Source organism: Podospora pseudocomata, chromosome 6 (assembly GCF_035222375.1).
Source record: "Podospora pseudocomata strain CBS 415.72m chromosome 6, whole genome shotgun sequence".
Classification (NCBI taxonomy): Eukaryota; Fungi; Ascomycota; class Sordariomycetes; order Sordariales; family Podosporaceae; genus Podospora; species Podospora pseudocomata.
Window position 1 is genome coordinate 2,668,633 of NC_085890.1, and position 16,072 is coordinate 2,684,704.

Consider the following 16,072-nt stretch of genomic DNA (forward strand, 5'->3'; position numbering starts at 1 on the left):
GTGTATTGATGAAACTGATCACCGGGCAGATTGTGTGACAGGGAGCATGAGCTTATATCCAAGTCAGTAAGCGTTCGGAGAGGTAGAAATTCTCAAGACAGTGGATGTCTTTTCCCAGCCTCGAACAGTATGTGCGGGTCAGGTAACCAGTGCAAGACACGTCACCAAATTGTTGGTGTCAAATTAACTTGGGAAATACAGAAGGTACATACCAATGTGATCATTTTGCCATTGATATTCCACGCGGCATCGGCGGCAGAAGAAAACATCCAACCGTTAGATGAACGACGGCCACCTTACATATCCCTACATATAACTTCCAATGTAACTCTGACACTGGGTAGAAGAACTTCATGATTTGATGAACTGCATGCATACCTGATATTTCTTTTGGCCGAAGAGTCTAGATCCTCTCTCTAAGGTAAAATCGATAGAACTGCGCCAAATAAATACCGAGGGCCACACATATGCCAGAACTGTGCCCTTGCACTGGTCAAAAGAGATGTTGTGGCAAAGACCAGCCAAGACATTGACATATGGCCTTGGCGAGTCAGGACTCGTTAGATATTCGGCCTGTCAATGTTTAGTGGGTGTCTCCTTTCTGCCTAACCAAGTCGCAAAGTACCTGCCAGAGATCAATGGAAAAGTGTTACATCTGATAACTATCGGCCACAGACTCACGAAAGTGAAAAGATGGAGTGCCCATGACCAGGATGAAAAGCAGGGCGAACACCCACACATCTACTAAAGTTTCCGATAGCATACATTGGAATTTTGTTGATAATTCCAAGAGTAAAACGGCAAGAAACTGAGCTTGGCATAAGATTCGAGTAGATCAGGCGGTAGTTGAGCATATGCTGGCTGCCCAAGCTGAACTGCAAGGTCGAACATGCAGAATTTCATGACTGACCCGGAACAGTCATTTTTTGGATCCGAGTTACGCGAGTCTGTCATCCCATCCTCCAGAGTTTTCGGTCCCAGTTTTGGCAACTTTCTGTCTGAGCTCGAGACGAAATTTACCCCAGCAGCGGCCTTTCTGCCTCCAGCTTTGATAGTTTGATCTGAGCATCGGCACACATTGTTTCTCCAAGACCACCAACCAACCATTAGAGGAGATGGATGCTTTTTGGGAAAATCTCTCAAATTCCATGACCCTGCAAGACATAAAGTATGTTCTTGAACGTTTTCAAGAGCTCTTCTCTACGAGACAGCCACATGACTCTCCTAGCATGGCTTATCTCCTGAGCCAGGAGAGTCTCACATGGCAGTTGCACTTTGCCAAAACTATGGACAGTGCTTCTCTCCAAAAAGCGCTCGAAACAAGCGACGCTGCTCTCTGCCATTTGCAACTTGATGGGCCCAATGGCCCTAATTCTGACAAGAGCGCGGTCTATGAGAGTGTCGCCAACAGTCGCTACACTCACTTTCAAGCAACTGGAAGTTTTGACAGCATCAAAGCTGCCATAGACAACTGCATTGTGGCACTCAACTTCGAGGAGGCCGGAACTGCACGGTGGAGTGCTCTAGCCGTTGCAAAATTGAGCATTTACCTGATGGATCGGGTCGTGATGCTCCCTACACAGGAGCACGTTTCCGAAGCCGTGGAATTCTTTCGAAAACATTCTTCTACAGCAATCAAGCTCAGTCCAACCTACCACGCGCAGTTCCTATCTAGATTCAGCGTGGCTCTGTTCCACAAGTGCATGTTCGTTTCTGACGAGCCTGCCATCATGGAGGAAGCTCTGAAGCTTGGTTATCGGTCCATCGACATCATTCCGCCTGAAGCTGCAACCATGGAATACACAAATTGTGCGGGGATTCTTCACCAACGCTTCCAACAAACCCTTCAGTTCAGTGTACTTGAGCACGCTCTTCAGATCTCCCGGTTGGCTGTGAAATATGAAGCGTCGAAGGACGTTGCGGAGAAGGCTGGGAAGCTGACGGCTCTCGGCAACATGCTGGTAACCAAATGTCAAAGATACATTGAAACCAAATCTCGGGAAGCATTGCAAGCCTTAGAGGAGGCAATCCAGCTGGGTCGAGAGGCCGTCCGCACTCTGCAGCCAATAGACCCAAGTTCCAATGCACTTCTCAGACACGAAAAGTCCCATACGCTCACTTTAATTGCACCATGGTTCGCCCTCAAATTGAGTGTAACCGGAGATCTTCGGTGTGGCGAGGAAGGTGTTCGGCTTCTTCAACAGGCCCTGACACTGACCTCGGATGGGCATCCAGCACGTCACCGAATTCTTACCTACTTGGCTCACATCCTCGAAACTCAACACCAGATCTTGAAAGGCTGTAAGAATAAACGGCAGGCAATGGAAAAGCTGGACGAAGCCTTGAGATACGGCCGAGAGGCCGCTGAAGCAACACCGGAACTGGACCCAGCCCGAGGCGAGCGTTATATGAATGTTGGCAAGATGCTTCTGAGTAAATGGCTCTTGAATGGAGACGACCAACCCGAAGAAGATGAAATGCTCGTGCTGGAGGCAAGGAAGCACTTTTGCTATGTGGCCAACCTAGCCTCGGCGCCACTTCTGTTGCGTTTGCCTGCGACAATTCAAGGGGCTCGACTACATCTGGAGAAGGGTGAAGTAACCGAAGCACACCAGCTCTTGCAGACCGGAATCTCCCTCTTGCCGACCCTTCACCCGCAAATTCTCTCTGCCGAAGACTTCAGGGCTACGTTGTCTCAAGTATCCGGACTCTCTACATTGGCCGCCTCAGTCACCCTAGAAGTCGACAAAAGCCCCTTCGACGCCTTGATGTTTTTGGAGGCCGGCCGTTGCATCATTTCTGGGCTCTCCATGAGTCTCAAGACAGACATGATTCAGCTTCAGCAGAGAGACAAGGGGTTTGCTGATAGCTACGAGAATCTGAGAAAGAGGCTGGCTGCAGTTAGTCGACCTTCCCCCAGCGCATTGACCAGACCGCGACCTGTCGAAACGCAGCAGGAAGAGCTGCTCCAACAACTTTCACAAATGGAGGGAGAGATACGAATGTTGAAGGGGTTTGAAACCTTCCAGTTGCCCCTATCTGAAGAGATGGTCAAAGAGCTGGCTCAAGAGGGGCCCATTGTGGTTATCAATGTCACATACCGACGAAAGCGACGCCATCATCATCACTCCTGATGAGATCAAGTCTGTGCAACTCAAACATCTCAAATATGAAGAACTGGACAAGAAGGTTGTTGTCTTTGAGAAGCTTGGAAACGGATCAAGACGCAACGTCGTAGTTGCAGATGAGTGCGAAGATGAGCCAGGAGACGAGGGTAGTGAAGCACTGTATTGGCTTTGGAATGTCGCAGCACGTCCAATTCTGGATGAGCTGAGGGCTCATCTGGGCGATTCGAAGCGAGTTTGGTGGATTACCAGCGGACTGGCTGGGAGAGCACCTCTCCACGCAGCCGGAAGCCATGGCTTCAACTCCACTGAAAACACACTTAGCCATGTCATCTCATCCTACATCTCATCACTCAAAGCTCTCCGATACGCGAGGCAGGCTGCCACATCTGTCAACGCACAGCCTAAGAGGAGCATGCTTCTGGTGACAATGCAAAAGAACCCTCCGCCGCATTGCAAACTGGATACGAGGCACGAAGAGAATGTGATTCGAAGCGTTTTTGGACAGGACATGCTACATCTCGAGCATCCAGATCCCGAGCTCGTCCTTAAGGAGATTCCCACCTGCTCTTTTGTCCACTTTGCCTGTCATGGGGCCTCCTTTAGTTCCGACCCGTCGAGAAGCGGACTTCTTCTGATCAAGGACGGGAAGGCCGCGATGCTCACCGTGGCTCAACTTGAAGAGGTTGATACAGAGCAGGCGGCGGTAGCCTATCTGTCTGCATGCTCGACAGCGCAGCAAACAGAAGGCAAGCTGGCCGATGAGGCGATCCACCTCGGAAACACATTCCAAGCTTTGGGCTTTCAGCATGTAATTGGGACAATGTGGGGTGCTAATGACAAGGCGGCTGGGGATGTGGCAAAGAGATTTTATGCCAAACTAACCTCCGCGGGTGATATTGGTGTGGCACAGGCGTTGCATCAGAGCATGTTGGAGTATCGCAGCGCCACCACGGGCGATGAGAGACATTTGTTGGCTTGGTGTCCATTCATTCATATCGGGGCCTAGGCCTTACAATCTGGCGTTCCCACAACCATGTCCTTGCCGACAAGACCGCTAGATAGGTACCTTATATATCTGAGCTATTCCTCCACATACCCTCAAGTCCCGCTCTCGTCATCCCAACGACCCTACTCAAGAATCACTATCATCCTCATCCGACGACACATCAGACTCACAAGCCCACCCAAAAACAACCCTCTCCCCATCCACACTCTTCGCCTCAAAAATCGCCTCAGCCCCCTGCCCCGTACCCTCCGCCAGCCCAGCCCCAAGGTACACCTCCCTCTCTCCCTCCTCCTGCTCACCCCCCCTCCCACCAACCCCCTCAACAACCGCCTTCCACCGATTACTAACCCCCAACTCCGGCCTCGCACTCCCCCCCCAAAACTCCCTAATCTTCACCTTCCGATAAGCAATAGCATATATCCTCTCCCCCTCATTCCTCACCCTAGTCCTCACCCCTTTCCTCACCTCCCTCCCCCCCTTGACCTCAACATCTGTCAACCCAAGCAAATCTCCCCCAACAGCCCCAACCGGCATCGCAACCCCCCCCTGAACCCCAACCCCCGACCCCCCCTCCTCCCTCTCAACAGTAGCATTCTCAAACGTCCTGAAACCAGTTATGAACTGCGGCGACAACCGCCTCACCCGGCAGTTCTCCAATCACCGCTGCATCTCCACCCCGGTCTCGGGACCAAAAACGATGGACTGGAAGAGCTCGTCCGGGTTGTTGAGGGAGTAGATCTTGCCCGTGTCGGCCAGGATGCGGAGAACGGTCGACTTGCTGTACGACACAGAAAAGGACGCGAACTTGGTGGCGAGGACGTCGAGGAAGGTTCTGGAGCTGGCGTCGAGCTCGGCGGAGAAGAGCGTGTCGGGTTGGATCGTGAAGGCGGATTCGGGGACGGGGTGGTAGGGTCGCTTGGCGTCTTGGTGGGGTTGGGTGAGGTGGGGGACGAAGCTGGCGAGGGAGATTTGGGAGAGGAGGTAGGGGGAGTTTGTGAGCATGAAGGCCATGGTGGTTGAACTTATTGGGGGTTGCGGGGGTGTGTGGGCCGGCGTGGGCTCTTTGCGCTGATGAAGAAATATCTATGTTTGAATGATGTGAGTAGTGAATGATACTTCTGTTGGGGGACTTTATGGCTTACCAGATTGGTAACAATCAAAGATCTCCCTTGACACAGTTCGCGTCTATTGCCAAAAGTCTAGATATCTTGAGACGCTGGATATAAGCAAGACGGTCGACATGGCTTTGGGCTTGAATTGAGAGACTTGGGTGGAGTAGTTGGGTTGCATTCACGCATGAGAAGACCAGTTGCACAAGGGCGAGTATTGCTTTGTCCAATTACACAATCAATTCAAGATGCTTATTCAATTCTCTCTGCCCAATTCGGGTCGAATGTGGTGCCACACGAGGAGTCCTTAGGCTTACGCGGTCATGACATCGAGAAGCACCGGAGTCATGAAATTGGGATGCCATTCCCTCTGTTAAAACTTAAATTCTGTCCTCGGTCCTCGAAATGAGACAGTGTTATTAGTTTGTCTTGATCCTCGGCTCACAATTCGTACAGGTAGTCTTGATACAACGCTTCAAGCATCATGCTTTGATCAAGGAGTCGATGTGATGGTTCATACCGTTTCGATACCTTTTATAAGGTATATTCTGGAAACAAACCTTCCCCCAATCTATGATACATATTACAGACATATACCACCAAGTCCCATTGTAGTCATATACTCTATACCCCCTATATACCCACCCATTTAAACCCTCACATCTATCATCATACAAATGACCCCCTTTACCTCCTCTGCTTCAGCAAACAATGCCTCCCCCACTTCCTCCTAAACCCCTCAGGAATAATTTCCCAATCAGGCACCCAAACCGCCCTCGCCAAAAACGGTGTGCTCTCCGCATCCAAGAAAGGAAGACACTTGACCTCCTCCCACCGATCCACATTCTTCGCATAGTCCGGCTCATTCGGCGGAAGCTCCACATCCCCCCTCTCCGGGAACTGCGTGTCCACCATGAAAACACACATCCTCAAGTCGACATACTTGCCCATGTCCTCCTCGTTCTTGTTGTTCAACCCGATGGTAGGCAGCCAAGTCCCGCCAAAGAAGCCAAACCCAGTCGTGGCCTCGCTAAACTCTCCAGGAAGCAAGCCACGGAACTCGGAACGGACAAATTTGGCGTGCATATCCTTGGGGAGGAAGTACGAAGTAGGGAAGCGGTACCAATCCTTGCCAAAGCAGACTGTGTCGCCCCGTCCGCCGACCTCAAAGAGCGGATCGTAGAGGGACAATGGGGCGTGGTAGGCAGTGTACATGCCACCAATGCGGGCAAGACCGACAATAGCTGACGTCACGAGCCCAAGGCTGACCACAGCCAGCTTGAGTTTGGCTGGGATCTTTCCCACGAGCGTCCTGGGGCTTGCGTTACCAAAGAAGGTGAGGAAACTGTGGAAGGCCAGGGCAGCGTTGAGAGCCAGGAAAGGGTATACAGGGTACATGAAGCGCTCTTCCTTGTGGGGCTGAAGGGTAAAGATGCCCAGCCACATGTAAAAGGGCGTCAAAAAGACAAAGGTACGAAGCCCAGACTGGAAAGTCTCTCCTGTTGAGCGCATGAAGAGCTTCTGCAAGAAGAACAGCGGTAGAGAAACCAGCGCAAGGATGAACCAGATGTTGAAGTTGAGCAGCAGGTTCTTGAAGTAAAAGGTCCAGGGCTCGGTGCCGTAGAGGTCGGGGCCGCCGGTCTCGGAGAAGATGTTGTACTTGATGATGTTCCAAGAGACAAGTTCAAACCTTCTGTAGAAAAAGGTGTTGATAGAAGCGTCAAGGCCCTATTGGCTAGTTAGCGTTGGCGTTTGACCCAGGCGGGTCATGAAAACTTACAACTAGAAGAACTCCGGCCATAACACCACGAAAAACGCGAAGCGCAGACTCAAACATACGATCCTGGTCACTGACAGCAGCAAAGAAGATCTCCTCCGCAACGAATGGCGCGCAAAGAGCGGCGGCAAACGGCCAGCCAAGAACGCCTCCTACGGCGAACCAGAACATGCCCATCGCTGTCTTGATCCCACCGCGCCAGTTCATGAAGGCGGCCGCGCCAAGACAGGACATGTACATGGCAAAGCTCGAGGGAAGATAGGCCGTGCTCGCGTGGAAATTTCCGGGGCTGAAGATGGTGGCTATTATGAAGAAGATTCCAACACGGGGGCTCAGGGCCAGGCAGATGGAGCGCCACATCAAGGTCTGGCAGAATGCGCACCCCACGGCGAATGCATAGCGGAGGAAGTAGAACTCGGCCACCTTGTTAGAGTGAGGCAATAGACGGCGAATATTGGCAACAACGGCGTGGATAGCAATGTAGAACCAGCTCCTGATGCTGAACTCGGGGGAGTATTCCCAGGTCTGAAGACCGTAGCCATGGCTGAGGTAGTGGGTAGGTTCCCAGTAGTTGAACGTCTCGTCGCAATCTTGGATCGGGGAGAAAAGAGCTGCTACGGCATTGGCGGCTAGGAAGAAGTAGAAGGCAGAGATGGGTTGAATCGCGAAGGCATCTTTGATAGCCCTGGCCGAGAAGCGCATGTCAGCTCAACATTCCCAAGTATGTATTCGCGGGACACCCGGCTGGGATATGACGTGGGTAGCAGAGAAACTCACTGTTTCCTGGCGTGTTTTGCTGATGGATGTACGAATTCTCTCTTCTCCTGGCTGGGGGCAGGCTTGGGAGCTGCTGGTTTGGCTTTGGGAGCCATTGTGTTGTTTTGGACCCTATTCCGGGGCTGCAGGAGGAAAGTGATTGCATTCAGCTGCCACTTTTTTGCGGGAGCTGAAGAACACACACAGACGTCAGCTCTCCAGCGGCTTCGATGTCCCCAAGCCAAGACGTGCTGGCAGTCAATGCCGCTAACCGCCTCAGGTAAGGCGCCATTAAGCGAGCGATCCACTTCCCGAAGAGAGTCCGTGCGCGTTACTTGCCGGCGTTCTCTGAACTTTTTTGGAACCAGACTTTTTTTGCGTGGCCATCAGAGAACCTTTGCGACTTCATCAGAGGTTTTGAACAGTCTTTTCTCTAGTCGGAATAGGAGATTTGGTTCATCTCTTTTTTGTTTTCTATCTTATCAGATCAGACTATTTTCACGTCGAAATATCTCCTCTCTCTGCCATCTCGATATCATCGCCCTCACGACTTTCTTATCGCACCTGAATCGCCTTATCGAGTATTGATCGATCGGAAAGCCTGTGAAGCTACTTCACCCAGAACTATAGCACCCTACATACTTCCCACCTCTTTTCACCACATTTTCCATTCAGGGAGTACAAAGCATGGAAGGGTCCTCTATGCAGATCCCCGGCCTCAATCTTGGCCAGGGGCAAGCTGAGGAGAAGCCAACCAGTGAGGTGACGCAAAACACTCCTGTCGTTGTAAGTTTTGCTCTTCAGACTTTCACAGTACAATTGGCTAATGTTGCTCTGCAGCCGGAAAAGCAGCAGGAGAATCTATCTCCAGTGGTTGAGGCCTCTGCTCGCCCGGATGAGGGCATGGATCTCGATGTCCCAGGCAGCCCAGATGTTACTGACGCGCTTGAGGCTGCTCTTGCCGCCGAGAATGATGTCAAAGACATGGTGGCTAAAGCCCAGGAGTCTGTTACTGCTCCAGCGACTGTCACTACAACGGAGAGCAATGTCAATGTCAAGGACACAGTCATGACTACAACACAGGAAACTGATATTACAGAGACCATCAGAAATACGACAAACGAGACTCCCGTCCAAGATGGAGAGCAAGAGGAGGGCGAGCACCCAGAGTGGGAGATTGACTCTTCACCCTATGAGTCCTCAAGCTCCGATTCTTCAGATGATGACTCAGATGATGAAGACTATCCAATTCTCGGCGTCGAGGAAACCGCCCGGATGTTGATGGCTCTCGAGCATGATGGTGATGTGAACGGGTCTGGAGGCGTTAGAGAGCCAATCCGATCCAAAAACGAGAAGCCTGAAGAGGTGATCCCCAAGCCTGATGTTCAAATTCTCCCCGAGGATAAGATTGAGCTTTTGGGTCAGATTCAGTTCATTGTCGAGACCAATCTTGTCATCCAATCCTGCAAGTCCGCTGCAGAGCAGGTTCTAGACACCGGCACTGTACTGTGCAAGGAAGACCGCACCGTCATTGGTGCCCTGGCTGATGTGTTAGGCAACGTCAGAGATCCCAAGTATACGGTGGGCTTCGCCAACGAAGAGGAGATCAAAGAGCTTGGGCTGGAGGTTGGAATGCCCATCTTCTTCTCAACGAGGCATGCCAATTCTGTTTTCACCAAGCCGCTTATGCAAGCGAAGTACACGGATGCGAGCAACGTGCACGATGAGGAGCTTGCTCCCGAAGAGATGGAATTCTCCGACGACGAGAAGGAACAAGAGTACAAGCGGAACAATAAGCTGCAGAAGCGAACGAACCGCGAGAAAAAGCTCGGGATTGAACCAGGAACTGGTCGCGGTGGCGGTCGCGGCGGAAAGTGTGGTGGTCGAGGCGGAGGTTCAGGCTGGGGCGCCCAACATGCTCCTAGCTCCTCCGTTGCGACAACAGCTACACTCGATTATGATGACGACGATGGGCCTTACCGTCCATTGGCCAGACCCCCTGGATTTGGTTTACCTCCCAGGCCCCCGAGTCCGGCTCGCGACCAGCTGAACTTCAATCAGCATGGTGATTTCGACAATCGAGGCCGTGACGATAACCGTGGTCATGATGGCTTCCGTGATCGAGGAAACAGCCGTGGCAGGGGCGGCTTCAGAGGCAATTTCCGCGGTCGCGACAACGAAGGGGGTCCTCGCGGCTTTGGTCATGGGAGACATTCGTCTGTCTCGACTGATGTCTCCACCGCAACATCCGCAACTCTGCCAGCTTTCTCCGCCGGCGGCAGCCCTTCTCCCTACAGCTTACATGTCCGCCCTTCATTCGCACCCGTTCCAGCTCCTACCCAAGGCGCCTGGCCCGGCATGCCAGCTATTCCTTTCCCCCCTCCGCCGCACGGTTATTCAGCTGCTCAGCAGGCACCGCGTCCACCCATTCCCGGACAGCCGCAGCCTCCTACGGGTGGGTTCACGTTTAACTATCCCGCCTGGCCGCAGGCTCAAACCCAGGCCCAGGGGCAGGGGTACGGTTATGCTCCAGCGGCTCCATCCCCAACCCCTCCCCAACAGCAGACTGGGTACACTCAGCCGCCGAACTGGGCCGGCGCAGCCGCGATTCTCCATAATTTGGCACAGGGTGCCTACGGGCAGCAGGCTCAGCAACAGGCTCAGCAACAGGCTCCGCAGCAGGCTCAACAGCAGGCTCAACAGAGCTATCAAGGTCAGTCTGCTTATCAGCCCCAGCAGGGCTACCAAGGTCAAGCTGGTCACCAGGCCCAGCAGAATGGAGGTCAGCAGCAGGCTCAGCAGCAAGCTCCGCAACAGCAACAGAATCAGTACTGGCAGCATTAGGTACGTGCCATTCACTATGCTAGGCTTCTGAGCGAGCAAAACGTGGCCAACGGCCAGCAAGGCTCGACTGACAGTCAGGAAGGATCGGCGAACGACCGATCCGAGTCTCGACGTGACGCCTAACTGATCGAACGGCCGCCTCCTTTGTTGGTTGTCGAGGGATAGGATGTGGTATAGAGGTTGGCTCATCGTCTTTGAGCAAATGCTCCACGACAAAATATGGGTTTCTCTTTGGAACTTAGCGGAGCGATTGCCGACTTACACCAATAGTCGATTTTTGCTCAAGTTATGAGCGCGTGTGGAACGCACAAGATGGACCTGGCGGATGAGTCGTCCACCATGGGGGGTTTTTTTTTCCCCAGCATTTTTTTTATTGCTAGACTCGGGAATTTCGAGCCATAGGGATACCACCCGTCGAGTGGTTAGTGTGTACAGCAGAGGAGGAGGGGGAGGATTTCTTGTTTGCATAGTGTAGCAAGGATGGATGGGCGGATGAGCCGGGTGCATCATGGTGTTTCCGTTCAGCAAGAAGGCACTGTCTATGGGATGTAGGACTACTTGTTATAATGATACCAGCACAGAGGTAGACAAAATGAAGAGTACTGTAAAACAAACCAGACTGTCTCGTAAAGGTTGATGGATTAGTGGATTGGAGATCAGGTCGCGAGCAGGTTCGGGACGGTAACGTATTGCTTCGCCGCTGAGGGTGGCAAGCTGGAGGTAAAATAGACCGAGCTTGATGCTCCCGTGACAGTTGGATTTTGTTTTACGCCGTGATGGCTTTGCGGCGAGGCATAGAGGCGTGGAAAGGAGCTGGGTTTGCCGTGATTCCCCGTTTCCGCGTCATGGATCACCTAGGTACGGTCTACAATTCGGATCAGATGTTGATCACTTGGCTTATTGGTGCATAATATTGATGTGGGTAGTTGTTCAAAATTCCAGGTTTATGGCCCATCATTGGCGATGCATAATTCTCATGTGGGGAGTTCCAATATCTTGGACATTCAAGCATCGGAATAACCGTCAATGGAAGGAAGCTCAACCATTGCAAACCTTGATGAACCATCGAAGCGTTGTGTTCTCATCGTGTTGATGCATTTTCTCAAGACAGATATCACCATTGATGGTCACAGCTTCAACACCAACCCCATGCTGTTCGGATCTCGGAATGGCGTCACCTTTCAATCTTATCTCATCTTCCCCACGGCTTTACCGCCCTACAAATGGAGAAAGACAAGGCCCTCACGGTCGCAGGTCGCCGACCCGGCCGGTGCTCTCGGGCTCGGCGGCCGAGACAAAAGAAACGGGGGGACCCTGAAAGTGCTCCGCTGATCGCGCGTGGAGAAAGAGGATTGAACGGCGCGGAAAAGGTGAAACGTTAGCGGCCGGCCCACACCAACAGTCCACTATCAACGACCACCACCCATCAAAAATTCCGAGATGGGAATTGAATTCCGATAAGACAACCACAACAGGAGACAAGATCGCGGCGCAGTCTGGAGGGAAGCCAGTGCGGAGGAATCATTATATAAAAAATAAAAAAAAAACAATAAAAAAATAAAAAGGTCAAGTTCTTGTTGGCCTTAAGGATCAAAGTGATCAACTTGCAGGTGGTTATGTAAAATTGTGCATATGAGGAGGGAAATGGTTGATCAATTGCCTAGAATGAGAGGGTGCATGAGGCCCGTTGTTATGTAGTAATATATTAGGGGTGTTGGTTAGCAGTGGTGGGTTGGTTTGCGGCGTAGAACCGAGTGAATAATTTCTTGGGTGTTTGGTGAGGCGTAAAAGGGTCAGCAGCAGGAAGAAAGCTGAGAATAGAAATTCCGATGGTGCTTGGGACCTGATGGACTGGAGAGAAACTCAGCCACGGGGATTTGGTGAGAAGATGGACAGAGAAGGCGAGGAGAGAGAAAGGTCAAAAGTGGTGATCCAACATCAGACAGGCGCTGCATTCTCACCTTCATCGTCTGCTTGGCCTGCGTGTGACGGAGCGAGTCGCCTGTGTTGCCCTCACCCACCCAGTTGTGTGTTTGGAATGCAAACACCCATCGGGATCTCGCATGGGCGGCAGGATGGTGGCAGCAACAGCAGCAGCAGCACAACACGTGGTTGGTAAAAACGAAACAACCACACACAGACACACACACACACACACACACAGAAAAAGGAATTCTCGAAAGAAGAATGGAAGCCTTTTCCACGAGGCATCAAGAGACGGCGAACGACAGCGGCCAGTTGGTGGGGGGCGGCGTTTTTGGCTGATGCCAAAATAGTCCTAGCGGATCAAGGCGAGCAGTTGGCTCCCCCTCGAAATACCCCGGCGGGCAGTTTTTACCAGCCAATGGAATCCCTGCCGACAATCTCGCTTCAGGGGTTGATTTGCGGCCCGCCAATCAGGAAAATGCGGTCCCTGAAAGGTTGGACGGGTCCATGCGTTGGGGTAGGGGAAGAAGAAACAAGCAACGAGAGCTCGTGGCCAGAGGTGGTTTGGATGAAACGAAACATTATCGAATGGTTTTACCGTGATACGAGCAGATCGGAAGAGAATAGAGAGAAGGGATGGGAAAACAGGAAAACGGCGCAGTGTAGCGAACGATTCCAAGAAGGGGGGACAAGGGGAGGCACAGCAAACTGCAACTCGTTAGACCCTTCCATTTTGCATCGCTGTGACCCTGTAAGCTCACGGCTTGGCCTCACACACAGCCTGCGTTCCTTTCGAGCATCTCGCTGATCCCGGCCACCCTTCCCCATTCCCAGCGACACCGTTCAACAGCACCACCACCTTGCCGCTCTTGGGCTGGTCTTGGCTGCCATTCTGACTGCAGTTGCCTTCTCCTCTTTCCCTCTCGCCCTCCCTTCTCCTGCATCCCCCATTCCCGCTTTTCGTCCTACCACTTCACTGTCTCTGTCCACCAGACATCGCCGTCCTGTTGTCGCCGGGCATGCTGTCGTGGATGTTGTGAATCCTGACCATGATGCGCAGAGATTGACGCCAGCGAACGCTCACCTCTTCCTCTTTTCACCCACCCTCTACCTTCCCTTGCAAGAGACTCTCTGTTTGCTACCGACCCCTTCATTCTCTTCCCGTTGCCGTGTTCCCGAGCCAGTTTGACACAGGACGCCAACACCATCGCCGGGACATTGCGATCCCATCTTTATTTATTATTATCTAGAATAGACGCTCAGGATTCGGACGAGAAGTTGAAGTTTACCCGAGATACCCCGTGCGACGACAGCTACGATGGCAGCACGAGAGAGGATGAGGAATGATGTGGTAGAGGTGGAGGCGGTCATTGCTGCGGCGCCGGCTACGAGGACAGCGGAGGAGAAGCCACTAAAGACACCACATATCGAGCTGCGAGGCCTGGAGAGGAGACTGGAAGCGATATTGCCTGACCAGATCGACCCAGTGACCAACGCCCCCAACGACAGAATCATCATCGACAATTCGCCAGTGACCTCAACCCTCGTGGCACCTAGCGTCACCCCGGAGGTGTCAACCTCTCGAGGCACGCCATCATCCAGACCGACACAGGATATGAACACGAACACTGGCAACGCCGACGAAGGCGTAAGCGTCGCGGTCAAAGCTGGCATCGCAATGGGTGTCCTCGCCGGCGTGCTAGTACTCTTCGTGGTGGTCTGGTTGATAATGAGCATGCGCAAGAAGAAGCAAGCCCGCAGACGCCAGCAGATCGAGGACGATGAAAAGATCCACGGACCTTTCTCCGACAGCGCAGCCATATCGAGAAGCCCGCCCGCTGCTGCTGCCCCCAGCGCGGCTCCCAGACTGAGCCTCCGTCCGGTTTCTCAACTGTGGCAGAACTTGGCTCCTAGCGGGCACCCCGAGCGGAGGGCTTCTAGGGGTATCCAACTCACCGTCAACCCCGCCGGCCCGTCTCATTCCCCGACCAACTCTCTGTCGCCGTTGAATCGTCCTAACCAAGGGGGTTCAGCTTGGGAGCGCCACAGGATGCAGTCTACCACCCCCACCGGGGACAACCGCCCTGGCACCCAAGGGAGCGTTTACTCCCTCAATCCCTTCCACGACAGCCACTCCACCAGGAACTACAACAACGAGCCCGTCAGCCCGGTGTCTACCCTCGCGCCAGAGTTCCCTGCCGTCCCGAGCAAAAACCGCTCTCCAACACCAGAGCCAGTATCCCCAATAGATCAGGACACTGACCTCCCCGATTTTGGCGCCGGCTCCAAGCCTCTAACCCGCAAGACGTCCATCAACCACCACAATAAGGGGTTGCCCAAACCACTGGACCTGACGAAGCCACCATCCCCGTTATACGCCCCCGGCCCGGCATCCCCAGCAGGAACAGAATACAGCATGCACTCCATGTCCCCCTCAACTATGGTCCCCTCCTCCACATCAGCAGCCGAGATCGCCGCTGCCGGCGGGCCCCAAAACTCAACTGTGCATCGTGTCCAGCTCGATTTCAAGCCCACTCTCGAGGACGAATTAGGTCTCAAGGCGGGACAGCTGGTGCGGTTGCTGCACGAATATGATGACGGCTGGGCGCTGTGTATTAGGCTTGATCGATCGCAGCAGGGGGTTGTGCCGAGGACTTGCTTGTCTACACGGCCGGTGAAGCCCAGGCCGGCGCAGAACGGGCCGAGGGTTGTGCCCCAGGGGGGGTATAATAGGGGTGGGAATGGGAATAACACGGGGGGGTTTCCATCCCCGCCGGGGCAGCAACAAAATGGGGGTTGGCAGAGCGCGGAGAGGTCCGAGAGCCCGGGGAGTTTTTACTCGACGAACCAGGGGGTCAGCCCCAGTCCGGGGGGTGGTGGGAGTGGTGGGATTGGAACGATGATGGGGCAAGGGGGGGGCGAGTATGAGATGCAGATGGGGGGTTGAGCCCGGCGCCTGGGCAGGCTTATTAGGGGGGCTTTGTCTGCGGGGAGGGGAGGATGGTGAGGTATGCACCTGGTTGGCATGGCCCGAGGGGTTGGGGTTTGAGTTTGAGGTGCCGGTGGGGAGGAGGGTGAGGGGAGGGTATAGGAGGTTTCCGGCGAGGCCTAGGGAGAGGCATTATTGGGGAGATGGTGGAGAGGAGGAGGGGGTTGAGGTTGACACCACGGCCGTGAATGGAGGTGCTTTGCGATGGGTGCAGTGCTGTCGTTGGCAGCAGGACCGCATCATGTGAGAAACACAAATGACGATAGGGAAAGGAACGACAGGAGGAGAGGGGGACTGGCTGTATCTTGATCCACGCAACGGTGTAAATGCCTTGCTCAAGTTATGGGTTTTCGGAGGGTGGGGTGTTTTATGTATCTGGCTCTGGGAAGGGAGTTGATGGCGTTAAGGGGACCTTGGTGTGGCATTTTTTCTTCTTGTTTTTGGGTGGGGATGAACTTTTTTTCATTTTTTTTTTTAAAATAAAACCGGGGATCTTCAAGTCACTCATTTGCGACCTTTTCTTCTCTATTGGAGAAA

At 53.2% G+C, this 16,072-nt stretch overlaps 3 protein-coding genes across 3 annotated transcripts; 2 read left to right on the plus strand and 1 right to left on the minus strand.

The window, feature by feature from the left end:
- Positions 1 to 5,743: 5,743 nt before the first annotated feature.
- Positions 5,744 to 8,054, minus strand: ALG9 (mannosyltransferase). Its single transcript, XM_062892348.1, has 3 exons — positions 7,798 to 8,054; positions 7,024 to 7,705; positions 5,744 to 6,971 (listed from the first exon to the last, which is right to left on the minus strand). Exons 1-3 carry the CDS (start codon positions 7,890 to 7,892, stop codon positions 5,931 to 5,933), a joined length of 1,818 nt encoding a protein of 605 aa, XP_062740877.1. The 5' UTR covers positions 7,893 to 8,054; the 3' UTR covers positions 5,744 to 5,930.
- A 409-nt stretch (positions 8,055 to 8,463) lies between these two features.
- On the plus strand, positions 8,464 to 10,747 carry QC762_606630 (uncharacterized protein; the record flags this gene model as incomplete). The annotated part of the gene is made up of 4 exons (XM_062892349.1): positions 8,464 to 8,562; positions 8,617 to 10,493; positions 10,516 to 10,620; positions 10,699 to 10,747. The coding sequence occupies 4 exons, from the start codon at positions 8,464 to 8,466 to the stop codon at positions 10,745 to 10,747; spliced, it is 2,130 nt and encodes a 709-aa protein (XP_062740878.1).
- Positions 10,748 to 13,864: 3,117 nt separating this feature from the next.
- QC762_606640 (uncharacterized protein) lies at positions 13,865 to 15,493 on the plus strand (the record flags this gene model as incomplete). The annotated part of the gene is made up of 1 exon (XM_062892350.1): positions 13,865 to 15,493. One exon carries the CDS (start codon positions 13,865 to 13,867, stop codon positions 15,491 to 15,493), a length of 1,629 nt encoding a protein of 542 aa, XP_062740879.1.
- Between the last annotated feature and the right edge of the window lie 579 nt (positions 15,494 to 16,072).

Bases quoted from the DNA above. Each gene is read 5' to 3' on its own strand.
- ALG9 (XM_062892348.1), bottom strand. From the start codon at position 7,892: ATGGCTCCCAAAGCCAAACCAGCAGCTCCCAAGCCTGCCCCCAGCCAG. The intron at 7,706-7,797 runs GTGAGTTTCTCT...CTTCTCGGCCAG, and splicing joins GCAAAACACGCCAGGAAACA to GGCTATCAAAGATGCCTTCG. The intron at 6,972-7,023 runs GTAAGTTTTCAT...ACTAGCCAATAG, and splicing joins TGGCCGGAGTTCTTCTAGTT to GGCCTTGACGCTTCTATCAA.